Genomic DNA, 13078 nt, shown 5'->3' with positions numbered 1-13078 from the left:
CTGGCAGGAAAGCTGGTTTCCAGCTTTGTCCTTCCTGCTCCTTTTCAGGGACCCCTCACTGAGCCCCGGCCGACGGAGGGTGCACCAGTACACCTGGGGAGTGACTGGGTGATAGGACCCCCACATGTGCGAGAGGGGCTGGGCTGAGGCCTGGGATCCGGCCGCACCGGGACTCCCCTCCGCCGCGGGACCGGGGCAGCGCTGCTCCTCCGCCCCAGCCTCGGTTTCCCGCTTCGATGGGGCGGGCCGAGGTCTAGCCCGGCCCCCGCCCCGCCCGGAGGAATCCGGTGGCCCGGCCGCGGCCCAGGTGAGGGCCCTCTGGACAGGGCCCAGCGCGCGGTTCCGGCGGGGCGGGCATCGGGGGTGGGGACCGCCCCCAGCTCCACTCGCCCGCACCTCCTCGCTCCTCCAGGCGGGAGCGGCGACGCTTTAAGCAGAAAAAAACTGTCTCCCTGGCCGGGGGCCAGCGTCCCAGCCCCCTCGCCGCCGGCGGCAGCAGCCAGGGAAAACAACTGCTCACTTCTCCCTGCGTCCTGCCCGCGCGCCTGCTTCCCGCCGCCCGAGTCCAGCCCGGCCCGGAGGCGCGGAGCGGGCGGCCACCGTCGCTCCTCCTCTCCGCCGCCCCTGCCGCCGCCTCCTCGCGCTGCCTCCGTCCAGGGCCTCCGCAGGCTCGGGCCCGGCTCGTGGCTGGGCAGCTGGCCGGGCGGTGGGAGTTTGGGGCTCCCCGCGTCCAGCCTCCATCTCCTGGCCTCTCCGGGGCCCCCGCCGCGCCTGCCGTCCGCTCCCCGCGCGCTTCCTCCCGACCCTCTCCCGGGGCTCCGGGCTGGCCGCCCGCCTCGGGCGCCGGGACCATCGCCCCCGTCCAGGCGCGCCGCCCGGGTCCTGCGGCCCCGGATGCCCGGGCCCCGAGGGGCTGCTGGCGGCTGGGCCCCTGAGATGCGCGGGGCGGGGGCGGCGGGGGCGGCGGGGCTGCTGGCGCTGCTCCTGCTGCCGCTGCTGCTGCTGGGCCCCGGCGGCGGGGCCGAGGGGGGGCCGGCGGGAGAGCGGGGCGCCGGCGGGGGCGGGGCGCTGGCCCGCGAGCGCTTCAAGGTGGTCTTTGCGCCGGTGATCTGCAAGCGGACCTGCCTCAAGGGCCAGTGCCGGGACAGTTGTCAGCAGGGCTCCAACATGACGCTCATCGGAGAGAACGGCCACAGCACTGACACGCTCACGGGCTCCGGCTTCCGCGTGGGTGAGGGCCCGGGGCACGGGCTGGGGGAGCGGGCCAGGCCGGCACCGGGACAAATGCGGGAGACGTGGCAGAGGAGCCCATCGGCACCGGGGGCGGAGGGTGCTGAGAGCAGCTCTCTGGGGACCTGGGCCCCAGGGGCGTCAGGGGGCTTGGGAGGCCGGGGCCAGAGTTGGGGGGGCTGCAGGCTGCGGGGACGTCGCAGCGCTGGGTTAGGGCTGAGGCCTGAGTACGGAGTGGGGGACGCTGGGGTCCTGGACGGCACAGACTCTAGGAAGGTGCTGGGTTCTGAGAGGAGTCAGGTCGGCACACAGGGGCTTTGAGGGATGTGAGCTGGGGCAGGAGACCTCAGAGAGGGGTACATACTCCCCCAAGAAGCAGATTTGCTGGAGGAAACAGGAAAAGTCATTAAAAATGTCTCAAGTCAGGCCTGCCAGGGGGAGACACCTGCATTCTCTGGGGGGAGGAGCCAAGGTCAGGGCTCGGCTGAGAGACTCAGTTCCTGGGAAGTCTGGGAGGGGGAGGGGTGTTGAGGCCCAACAAGTGGGCTGCAGGGCTGGGCTAGGGGCTGGGCTGGTCCTCATCCTCCTTCCCCTGGTGTCCCATCTGTGCCTTAAGGAGGACACGAGCTCTAACAGCTCTGCCTCAGAGGCCCTGCCAACCAGCCCTCATGACTCCCCAGTTCCGCCTGCAGCCCACCCCTTCCCGGCATCTCTTTTCAAAGGCCAGGCCTGGGGCTCAGCTCTCCTCCCCTGGGGCCTGCGGGCCAGGCGGAGGGAGGTGGGAGGTGTCCCGGCAGTAATTACCTCCTGGACAGGGTAATTAGGCTGGGCCCAGGATGGCACTAGCAAAACAGCCCCTCTTACATACGCCTGTACTCAGACCCACTCGCTGACATGGTTCCCAGTTCTCAGGTGTGTGCATGTGTGTGTGTGCACCTGGCAGACAGGCCCACACATGGGCTTCGGTGTGGCGCAGTGACTAACTACATGTTTCTCTGTGCTGTCCTCTTGGGTGCGTGTCTCCAGTCACCGTGGGAGTGTTGATGGGAACCTGTGTTGGTGTCAGAATGAGTCTATGAATGTGTAAGACAAGATGACTGTGCATGAGTGTATGTGGGCCAGACCCCCCAGGCCCCCTGGCCATCCTGCCCAAGCTGCTGTCTCCATCCCTGCTGCCCACATCCCCCCGGCTTGGTGCCCAGGCCTCAGTGGGCGGGTGTCACTGGGAGGTCACCCTCACCGCTATGGGTGACTCACTGGGAGGCAGGAAGGAGAGGATCCTGCCTCCCCCCCCCCCCCCCCAGACACACCCCTTCTGCCCTGAAAGTCCTGGCCCCAAGAGACCAGGCAGGATGGGCTGGGCTGGGATGCTCTTGGCCAGGCCCGATGGCCTTGGATGTGAGCTGACCCTCTGAGGCCCTCCAGGTGTCCAGGAGAGCAGCACCCCACCTTCCCCTCTGGACAGTGAGGGCATCGTGGGGCAGGCAGGAGAGGGGCTGGGTCCGTGCGTGAGCTCAGGACCCCAAGGCTGGATGTCGGGTTGGGATGTGAGTGTGTGTGGTAGAGACCGAGGCCCCGTCCTCTCACTCAGTCACTCCGTTCATGCCCCTGCACCTCTTCTGAAGCCCAGAGCTGAGGCAGACCTGGCCCTGTGCTTCAAAGCACCTTTATTGTGTGGGAGACCGACATGACAGTGATAGCCAAGTCACGTGCCAGGCAGAGCTGGAGCAGAGGGTGATAACTCAGGAGAGGGCACAGGGGTGGTCGGGATGTGAGGAGGAGAAACTGACGCTGAAGGGATAAGATGGGGACATACAGAGATGGGGGAGAGGCTCTGAAGTGGAAGGAATAGCATGAATAAATCCCTGGAGGCAGCGGATGTGGCTTCTTTGTAGTGGGAGTGAGTCCTGCGGAATGGGGTGGGTACACACGGAAAATGCAGAGGGGATGGGCTGAAGGAAAGTTCGTTCTGGGTCATGGCGAGCCTTAAATGTCCCAGCAAGGAAGACAGCCTTGAGCAGGGGGTGTGACAAGGCAAGGGTTTGGCTTGAGGTGGGGGAGGGGGAGGAGAGGGGTGCTGGGATGTGAACAGGCAGGAGAGAAGCAGGGAGCCAAGGAGACTGTGGCAAGGCTCAAAGCAAGGGAGGGGCAGAGGGCATGGGGAGGAGGGGAGATGGACTCATGAGGCAGTGCAGAGGCCAGAACTGCGTGGAGTGGGAGCAGGAGAGATGGGCCTCCAGGCTCAGCTATGAGTGACCAGGGCAGGCAGGGACTGCTGGTGGTCTAAGGTCAGAGAGGTGGGCAGTCAGGATGATTTCCGACAGCGTCCCCTGGGTGGAGATGCCCCAGAGAGGACCCAGGGGGCTGTAGCTACAGATGTGGGTATGGTTGGCAGTGGTGAAGTGTGGGCCCTGGGATGGCAAGGTGGAGGGAGGGAGAGGGAGAGCCCAGAGAGGGCTGAGGCCTGAATCAAAGAGAGACTGTAGAAGAGGAAGTGCAGGTAGAGATCGCTTTCCAGGAAAGGCAGAGCAAAGCCAGAAGAGGAAAAGGCTGTTCCATCGCCATTTGCTACTACTTACTAAGTACCCTGTGTCAGGCACTGTGCTAAGCATTAAAAAAATATAATTTTTTTTATTGATTTCAGAGAGGAAGGGAGAGAGATAGAAACGTCAATGATGAGAATCATTGATTGGCTGCCTCCTGCACGCCCCCTACTGGGGATTGAGCCCACAACCATGAGCCCACAACTCGAGCATGTGCCCTTGACCGGAATTGAACCTGGGACCCTTCAGTCCAAAGGCTGACGCTCTATCCACTGAGCCAGACCAGCTATGGCTGTGCTAAGCATTTGTACAGGCATCACCTAATTTAATAGACACACATCCTACAGATGAGGACAGAGGCATAGGGAGAGGAAGTAAGTTCTTAGGGTCACACAGTGGGCACATGGCCTCCTAGCTAGGATTTAAGTCCAAGACTTAAGGCTCAGAAGCCAACATGGGTAGAAGGATGTTGGGGAACCTAGAGGGCCATTCCTGTGTGTTTATGATATGTTAAAAAAACCATGGATGTGGGTTCTCCAGGAGGACAGAGCCAGTGGGTGGCAAGGAAGTAGGAATGAGGGGGGCGGGGAGGGGGGGGGGCAGGATGTGGGTGAGGGACTGGGCCTGGGGGCTGGGATGGGGCTGCCTGAGCCCTGACCATCTCCCTCCCCAGTGGTGTGCCCTCTGCCCTGCATGAATGGCGGCCAGTGCTCCTCCCGAAACCAGTGCCTGTGCCCTCCGGACTTCACGGGTCGCTTCTGCCAGGTGCCTGCCGGAGGAGCTGGCGGAGGCACGGGGGGCTCAGGCCCTGGGCTGGGCAGGGCCGGAGCCCTGTCCACAGGCGCGCTGCCGCCCCTGGCTCCAGAGAGCGAGTCTGTGGCCAGCAAGCACGCCATCTACGCAGTCCAGGTGATCGCTGATCCGCCCGGGCCCGGGGAGGGGCCCCCTGCCCAGCATGCGGCCTTCCTGGTGCCCCTGGGGCCGGGACAGATCTCTGCAGAAGGTACCGGGTGACAGACCGGCCTGAGCGGGCGGGCGCTAGGGTGGCGGGACCGGCAGAGGCTAGCCCTGGAGGAGCTCCTGGCTGCCCACGAGGCGGGTGCGGGGCAGTCCTGAGGCCACCGTGCCCGCCCCCAGTGCAGGCCCCGCCCCCCGTGGTGAACGTGCGTGTCCACCACCCGCCCGAGGCCTCCGTCCAAGTTCACCGCATCGAGGGGCTGAATGCCGAGGGCCCAGGCCCCTCCCAGCACCTGCTGCCGCACCCCAAGCCCCAGCACCCCCGGCCACCCACCCAGAAGCCCCTGGGCCGCTGCTTCCAGGACACGCTGCCCAAGCAGCCCGTGAGTCTCTACGTGTCTCAGGCTGCCCTGACCCAACCCAAGGGGATTGCTCACAACTGGGGGGTCTGCGGGGTTGAGGAGGGAGGAGAAGAGCCTCAGGAGGGAGGCTGGGTGGGGGCTGGGCGCCCTGTGACCCGGGTTCATACTGCCCCCCTAGTGCGGCAGCAATCCCCTCCCGGGCCTCACCAAGCAGGAGGACTGCTGCGGGAGCATCGGTACCGCCTGGGGCCAGAGCAAGTGCCACAAGTGCCCCCAGCTGCAGTGTGAGTGCGGGGCTCAGGCATGGGACCCACACACATTCCTCCTGCCCCACCCCCACCCCTGCCCCCAGCCACCGCAGCTTTGTAACACCACCCATCCAACTCCTCTGCCCCTGCTCCTTCCCGCCCAGCAGGCCCTCAGTGCCCTCCCCTGCCACTCTCTCCTCTCTCTGCAGACACAGGGGTGCAGAAGCCAGGGCCTGTGCGTGGGGAAGTGGGCGCTGACTGCCCCCAGGGCTACAAGAGACTCAATAGCACCCACTGCCAGGGTAGGGCCAGCAGGGAGGTTCTGTGGGCTGGAGGGGCGGGCCAGTTGTCCCTGGGGGAGGTCCCAAGGTGTTGGAGGGAGGAGGTGGGGCTGGGGCAGGACCTTGAGGTTCTTGGAGCAGCTTGCTGTCACCCTATGGCCCCAGACTAGAGGGACCAAACTCCCACTTACCACAGACATCAATGAGTGTGCAATGCCGGGCATGTGTCGCCACGGGGACTGCCTCAACAACCCGGGCTCCTATCGCTGCGTCTGCCCACCGGGCCACAGCTTGGGCCCCTCCCGCACACAGTGCATTGGTGAGACTGGGGGCTTGGGTTCCTGGGAGGTCACAAGGCAGGGCTAGAGGGGCAAGGCTACCAGCAGCAGGGTCAGAGGTCAGAATGGAATCAAAACTTGGATTGGAGAAACAAGACACAGAGGAGTGGCCAAGACTCACCTGAGATCTGGGGTTAGAGGTCACATGGGGTCAGGGACTATATGGAGTCAGGGTCATATGAGATCATGGACTTGAGTAGGAGGGAGAAAGTCTAGAGCAGCTAGAATTGGGTCAGTGGGTTCAGTGGTCACAGAGGTTTCAGGAGTCACATGAGGTCAGAGTAACAGGCCCAGGGGTCACGTATATTCAGGGTCAGATGGGGGCAGGAGCCACATGAAGATCAGCTGGCCAGAGAGGCAAGGTCTGGAGCGGCAGGGGGAGGGATGTGGGCAGTGTTCAGGCCCAGATGCCCATGCCCATCACCGCCCCTGCAGCAGACAAGCCAGAGGAGAAGAGCCTGTGTTTCCGCCTGGTGAGCCCTGAGCACCAGTGCCAGCACCCGCTGACCACGCGCCTCACCCGCCAGCTCTGCTGCTGCAGTGTCGGCAAGGCCTGGGGTGCGAGGTGCCAGCGCTGCCCAGCTGATGGCACGGGTGAGCCTGGGGCCTCTGGGGCCAGGGGGCTACCTAGCTGTGTGCCTGTCCAGGAAATACTCACTTCTCTGCCCCTTGCTCTGGCCACAGCCGCCTTCAAGGAGATCTGTCCAGCTGGAAAGGGCTACCACATCCTCACTTCCCACCAGACACTCACCATTCAGGGCGAAAGTGACTTTTCCCTTTTCCTGCACCCCGATGGGCCACCCAAGCCCCAGCAGCTGCCCGAGAGCCCCAGCCGGGGGCCCCCACCTGAGAACACGGAGGAAGAGAGAGGTCTGGCTTCACCCTTTCTATTCTCTGACAGACACCGAACCCCTAGACCTGACCCCTCGATTCCTGATCCAGGGACATGACCTCGGAGTGTAACTTTTAACACCAAATCCCGGTCCTAACCGCTGACCTCCAGAGCTGACCCTCTCACCCTAAGCAAGATTGTAATCCCAGGACTTAACCCCTGATCGACAGGATCTGACCATCCATTGCCCTCCAGTTCTGTTCCTCTGACCCCACAACCCCTTTGACTTCCAGACCAGGGCCCTGATTCAGCCCAAATGCTGGTCCTAGATCTGACCTTCTGACTCTGACCTAGGATCTGACCCTAGCTATAACCTCCTAAACCTTACTCTATAACCCAAAGACCTTGACCAACCAATCACTCTCCCCACCTGTTCCCCTGACCTGTGATGCAAGCACTCCATGACCCCAGGATCTGACCTTGACACTTGACCCAGAGACATGACTGTTAAACTCTTAGAGCCGTAACTACAAATACCCGACTGCTGATCCAAGACGTGACTCCCTTCCCCCAGCCCAGCACTAATGGCCCCATCTCCTTCCCTTTCAGGGGTGAGCACAGACTCAGTGAGTATGAGAACCTCGGTGGGAGGGACAGGGGGGCAAAGAAGACACAGCGGGCTCATGCTGCTGTCACCTGCAGCCAGGGGTCGAGGAGCAGTCAGCACAGCAGAGCCACCCGACCGCCACCACCTCTCCTGCCAGGCCCTACCCTGGTGAGATGGGCACTTCAGGGACCAGTCCTCAAGGGCTGTTACTGCTGGGGGAAGGTCACAGCCTAGGCACTGGGGGGGGGGGGAGGGGGTGACGCTGGCTGTGAAGTTTCCAGCTGACGGCCTGTGGAGAGAGGGGCCACTCTCCCACCCTCCTCCCCTCTGATGACTGTGTGTTGCTGCCCCCAGAGCTCATCTCCCGGCCCTCGCCCTCCACCGTGCGCTGGTTCCTGCCGGACTTGCCCCCATTAGAGATCGCCCCTACTCAGGTCACAGGTAAGACCTGTCCGCCTAGTCCATGCCCTGGGTAAGCCCTGCCCCTCGCTTAGTTTACCTCTGTCCCTCCCTCCCTCCCTCTAGTCAATCTGGAGCTAGAACACGTATCTGGGGTGTCCTGTGCACCAGGCCATGGGGACCCCTCCGAGTGCAGCAGAGACCCCACTCTGCCATATAATGATCTGGGTATTATGGTCAGCCCAGCCTGAAAGCATTTATTCCTTCATTCAACAGATATTTGTTAAGCACCTACTATGTGCCAGGCCCTGGTTTAAGTGCTGGGATACAGCAGTAAACAAAACAGACCAAAATTCCCTGTCCTTGCAGAGTAGGCAGACAACAAACAGATTAATGAATAAAAATCTAGTCTGTCTCATAAATGCTTGAAAAAAATAATAAACCAGAGAAGAAGAAAGGAATCTGGGGGTTGTGACAATAGGGAGAGGGGCAACGAGAGAAGACTTTCTGAGCAGGGCTTTAAAGATTGTTAGAAATTAAAGAGGAGAAGGTTGGTGAAAAAACATTCCAAGTGAAGTTAAGTTTGGGCAAAGCCAATGGAAACATGAAACTGGTGGAAGAGGGAGAAACCACAGACAGATCAGTGTTTCTGAACCAGAGCAGGGCCGGCACATGGAGCCTTGCTAAGAGGCTTGGGTTTGATCCCAAAGGCTGTGGGAAGTGTCTGCAGGGTTTTGGGCATCATAATTGCTAGCTGTAGCTGAGCAATCGCCCTGTGCCGGGCACTCACTGAAGAGATCTACATGCTAAATATCATTTAGCCTCTCACTCTGTGAAGTGGGCATTGATGGCCTCCTTTTCCAATAAGCAAGCTGAGGCTCAGAGAGGTTCAGTAACTTGCCCCAGGTCACACAGCTGAGCTAGATTCAAGCCCATGTTTTTGTGGATTCCAAAGGCACAAGGGAGCTGTCAGCCTGATTGGAACCTGGAGGCTAGATTTGCTCCTGGGTGAGGGCTTGGGTGGATGATGGATGCCCTGGAGGCCTGCACTGCCTAGGACAACCCAGTGACAGCCCTGGGGACTGCGGGAGTGTGAGGAAGAGGCACCTGGGAGGATTCTCAGAGGCGGGGATGTTAAGAAGCTTAGGAGAGGCCCTCAAGGCAGAGAACAGCCCGCAAAAGCCCACTGGCCTGGTGTGTTTGGGGTAGGGCAGAGTTCAGCGTCAAGGCCTGGGCTGCATGGAGATGGAGGAGGGGAAGAGGGTCAGGGGTAGGACCAAAAGGAGGAGGAGGAGGTAAGAGGTGGGAAGTCCTGGGACTGGTGACAAAGAGAGTGAGAGGGGTTCCTGGATCTGGCCACTTATGCACCACCATGAGGCGAGCCACAGTTCCCACGAACCCCGCTCCTGCCTGCCTTGGGAGGGGGAGGAAATCAACCAGCGGGGGGCTGAGGTCCCTGAGGCAGTGGGGGTGAGGGTCACGGGCTGCAGGGTTTAAAATATTGAGGTAACGGGTCAGCGTACAGTGAGTGGAGGAGATAGGGATGTCAGGCCCGGGGTGTGGTTTGGGGTTATCTGGGAAGGAGGTGTAGGAAAGTCCAAGCCTTGGAGTGTGGGTGAGCAGGGACCCAAGGTCACGGTGTGACCAGGCTCAGGTTTCCCAATCATTAGGAATGGGGGGGGGGGGGGGGGCGTATCGAGGTCCCTACCGGGGACGCGCGGAAAGTGAGCGCCCCTCCCCCGCCCGCCCGCAGAGACCGAGGAGTGCCGGCTGAACCAGAACATCTGCGGCCACGGGGAGTGCGTCCAGGGCTCCTCCGGCTACTCCTGCCATTGCAACCCGGGCTACCGGTCGCACCCGCAGCACCACTACTGCGTGGGTGAGCGGGGCGGCGGGTGGCCGCGGACGGCCCTGGCTCCCGACACCGCCTTGACGTCTCTCTGCCCTTCTCAGACGTGAACGAGTGCGAGTCGGAGCCGTGCGGCACCGGCCGGGGCATCTGCATGAACACCGGCGGCTCCTACAACTGCCACTGCAACCGCGGCTACCGCCTGCACGTGGGCGCCGGGGGGCGCTCGTGCGTGGGTGAGCAAGGCGGGCGGGGGCCGAGTGCCTGGGGGGCCCCCCTCCCCACCCCGCCCCCGCCCGGTGCACTCCGCTCGCGCCACCTTCCTTCCGCGCAGACCTGAACGAGTGCGCCAAGCCCCACCTGTGCGGCGACGGCGGCTTCTGCATCAACTTCCCGGGTCACTACAAGTGCAACTGCTACCCCGGCTACCGACTCAAAGCCTCCCGCCCGCCCGTGTGCGAAGGTGGGGAGACGCCATCAGACCGACCGGGGTCCTCGGCTGTCCCTCGACCTGGGGTGGGGACGGGACCGGAACGGTCTGCCCTGCGCAGAGCCTCTCTGAGGTTGGGGTCAGGGAGCCCCTTCGATCTGTGACGGACGGAGGAGGCCCTGCTGCAGCCCTGAGCGCCCAGCCGGCCAGCTGTTCCCAAACGGGCCCTCCTCTCTCCCGCGCAGACATCGACGAGTGCCGGGATCCCAGCTCCTGCCCCGACGGCAAATGCGAGAACAAACCCGGGAGCTTCAAGTGCATCGCCTGTCAGCCGGGCTACCGCAGCCAGGGGGGCGGGGCCTGCCGCGGTGAGGGCGGGGCCGGGACCGCCGTTTAGGGTAGGGGGCGGGGCTTCGAGGGCAAGGGCGGGGGAGCCGTCTTGGAGTTGCTCCCACGAGGGTCCGCGTGGGCTCCTGATGGGGCGGGGGCGAGGCTCGTGGCGTTGGACCGTCCCCGCCCCCACCGCCGGCGGAGGGGATCCCACGCCCGCACGAGGCACCGCGCAGCGGGGCGGGATCCGAGACGACCCTTCTTTGCCGCAGACGTGAACGAGTGCGCCGAGGGCAGCCCCTGCTCGCCCGGCTGGTGCGAGAACCTCCCGGGCTCCTTCCGCTGCACGTGCGCCCAGGGCTACGCGCCCGCCCCCGACGGCCGCAGCTGCCTGGGTGAGCCGCAGCCCTGCCCCGCCACGCCTCCTGCCACCCGCTCACGCCCGAAGGCGGGGACTGGGTCGCTGGGTCTCAGACGGGTGGGCAGGCGGTGACTATGTCACCCCTCCGTTCACTGATCTGTTCACTCGTTTTCTCAGAGAACCTGGCCGTGGAAGGGCCACCAGAATTTCCGCGTAGGAAGGGTCTTAGGAGCTGCATTTGCAAAACACGTTACTTAAATTCGGAGAAAAAAGATAAAAGAATGGAGGGGGCGGGCTAATTAATAGCCCCCGTTGCACTAGTGTTTCTTATGCCCCAAGAAGCAGTTTGGGGACATGAGACACAGACAGTAGAGCACAGGGCTGTGGGCCTGGAAGGGGTCTGGGTGCTCTTGGGAAACAGCGGCGGGGCTGGGAGGAGGGGAGGCCTGAATTGTCTTAAAAGATGAATAGGAATTAGCCAAGTAAAGGAGGGTGAGAGGGAACAGCACGCCAGGCAGAGCGACTCGGAGGAGAAAAACAGGGCAGAGTGCAGGGAGCTGTAAGGTACCAGCAGGAGAAGGGGCGGAGGCTGGCTGGTGAGGGGCAGGTCCCCATCCCTTGCACCCCCATCCCCTTGAGGTTGAGTTTCATCCTGAGGGTAAGGGGCACCTGAAGCATTTTAAGGGGAAGAATGACAAGATTCACTAGTTGCTTTACAGTGGTTCTCAACCTTCTGGCCCTTTAAATACAGTCCCTCATGTTGTGACCCAACCATAAAATTATTTTCGTTGCTACTTCATAACTGTAATGTTGCTACTGTTATGAATTGTAATGTAAATATCTGATATGCAGGATGGTCTTAGGCGACCCCTGTGAAAGGGTTGTTCGACCGCCAAAGGGGTCTCGACCCACAGGTTGAGAACCGCTGCAAGTTTAGACAGTTCCCTGATGCCAGGGTGGAGAGTGGCTGGTCTGTTGGACAGAGATGCTGGTGGGTGTGAGGAGCGTGGTGGCCTTGGCGTGGTCATGAGATGGTGTGATATTAGAGAGATAGTTAACTGGATGTCCAGGTGAGAGAGAGAAGGGCGGGAGGGGCCCTCCAGATTTCCAGTTTGGGTGACTCGGTGCGTGGTGCTTCTCACTGGGAGAGGCTCCCCAGGAGTGGGGCATGTTTGAGAAGGAAGACACTAAGTTTCATGTTGGACAAGTTGAGTGGGTGGTCCCTGTGGGCCTCTCAGCTGGAGATGCCAGCAAAGGGTGGGCCATGCGGATTGGAAGCCTGGGCCAGACACACCCACCGGGAACTGGGGGCTGTGGGGGCTGTGGGACTTTAGGGTGTGCATGCTCAGCCAAGGGGGGTGGCAGGCAGGGGAATAGGAGCGGGAAGTGGGGGAGAAGGGGTGGTAGGATGGCCCAGGAGCACAGCTGAGAAGCTGGGTAGGGGAGGCTTCCAGGGAGAGGAGGAGGAGCTAAATGCAAGAGAGGTTCTTGTAAATTACTTACTGGTGACCTAATAAGGTCTCTGGTGGCCTTGGCAGAAGGCGTCTGTGGCATGATGGGTGTCAGAGATGCAGGGAGCACCGAGGGAGAGCAGGAGCTAGGGTCCCTGGGTGGGTTCTAGGGCTCTAGGCTGAAGAGGAGATGCTAGGAAGGTGGGCCACGGGACAGCAGGGGCAGCTGGGAGAGGAACCATGGGTAGGAGGACCATCTCTTGCTCTAATGCAGTGGTTCTCAACCTTCTGGCCCTTTAAATACAGTCCCTCATGTTGTGACCCAACCATAAAATTATTTTCGTTGCTACTTCATAACTGTAATGTTGCTACTGTTATGAATCGTAATGTAAATATCTGATATGCAGGATGGTCTTAGACAACCCTGTGAAAGGGTCGTTCGACCCCCAAAGGGGTCGCGACCCACAGGTTGAGAACCGCTGCTCTAATGGAACTAAGAAGGAATGGATGGAGATAATGATTTTCAGGAGGTTAAAAATCACCCTTAATTCTCTCAAGTAAACGTGAGGGCCAGAATTGAGTAGGGGACTGGGGAACAGTCAAGGTTTGGAACTGCCCTAGGGGCTTTCCAGAAGTCAAGGCTGGAGAGGAGGGGAGAGGGTGGCCATAGCCACACAGGACCTGGCCAGAGGGAGGGGCCATGGCCCAGTGCGCTCAGCTTGGTGGCTGGCTCGAGCCCCACTCAGCACTCAGATCCGGAGGCGGAGAGGCAGGCCGTGGCTCTGTCTTTGCCAGACCAGTGGAGAGAGGAGAGGTGGTCATGGGCCCCTGGGAGAGGGTGTAGAGGAGACTGGAACAGC

At 61.7% G+C, this 13078-nt stretch overlaps 1 protein-coding gene across 7 annotated transcripts in view; it reads left to right on the top strand.

The window, feature by feature from the left end:
* The first annotated feature begins 394 nt into the window (after nucleotides 1–394).
* Nucleotides 395–13078, top strand: part of LTBP3 (latent transforming growth factor beta binding protein 3) — a 17925-nt gene continuing 5241 nt past the window's right edge. For 2 of the 7 annotated variants that reach the window (XM_070427511.1, XM_070427508.1), the window contains exons 1-16: nucleotides 396–1231; nucleotides 4447–4776; nucleotides 4911–5113; nucleotides 5271–5376; nucleotides 5550–5642; nucleotides 5818–5940; nucleotides 6395–6553; nucleotides 6644–6829; nucleotides 7401–7417; nucleotides 7494–7566; nucleotides 7753–7839; nucleotides 9551–9676; nucleotides 9751–9882; nucleotides 9981–10109; nucleotides 10322–10444; nucleotides 10679–10801. In XM_070427511.1, coding sequence (XP_070283612.1) covers nucleotides 895–1231; nucleotides 4447–4776; nucleotides 4911–5113; nucleotides 5271–5376; nucleotides 5550–5642; nucleotides 5818–5940; nucleotides 6395–6553; nucleotides 6644–6829; nucleotides 7401–7417; nucleotides 7494–7566; nucleotides 7753–7839; nucleotides 9551–9676; nucleotides 9751–9882; nucleotides 9981–10109; nucleotides 10322–10444; nucleotides 10679–10801 — 2347 coding nt within the window. In that variant the 5' untranslated portion in view covers nucleotides 396–894. Of the gene's footprint in view, nucleotides 1232–4446; nucleotides 4777–4910; nucleotides 5114–5270; nucleotides 5377–5549; nucleotides 5643–5786; nucleotides 5941–6394; nucleotides 6554–6643; nucleotides 6831–7400; nucleotides 7418–7492; nucleotides 7567–7752; nucleotides 7840–9550; nucleotides 9677–9750; nucleotides 9883–9980; nucleotides 10110–10321; nucleotides 10445–10678; nucleotides 10802–13078 lie in introns of those variants that run through there. The other 5 variants (XM_070427509.1, XM_070427512.1, XM_070427510.1 and 2 more) reach the window with 5 other exon arrangements.

This window comes from Myotis yumanensis, unplaced genomic scaffold, assembly GCF_028538775.1.
Source record: "Myotis yumanensis isolate MYYU_CA2020_CCGP unplaced genomic scaffold, mMyoYum1.0.hap1 SCAF_10, whole genome shotgun sequence".
NCBI classification, from domain to species: Eukaryota; Metazoa; Chordata; class Mammalia; order Chiroptera; family Vespertilionidae; genus Myotis; species Myotis yumanensis.
Note: the sequence above shows the minus strand (reverse complement) of the source record. Positions and strands in the feature narration are given on the sequence as shown.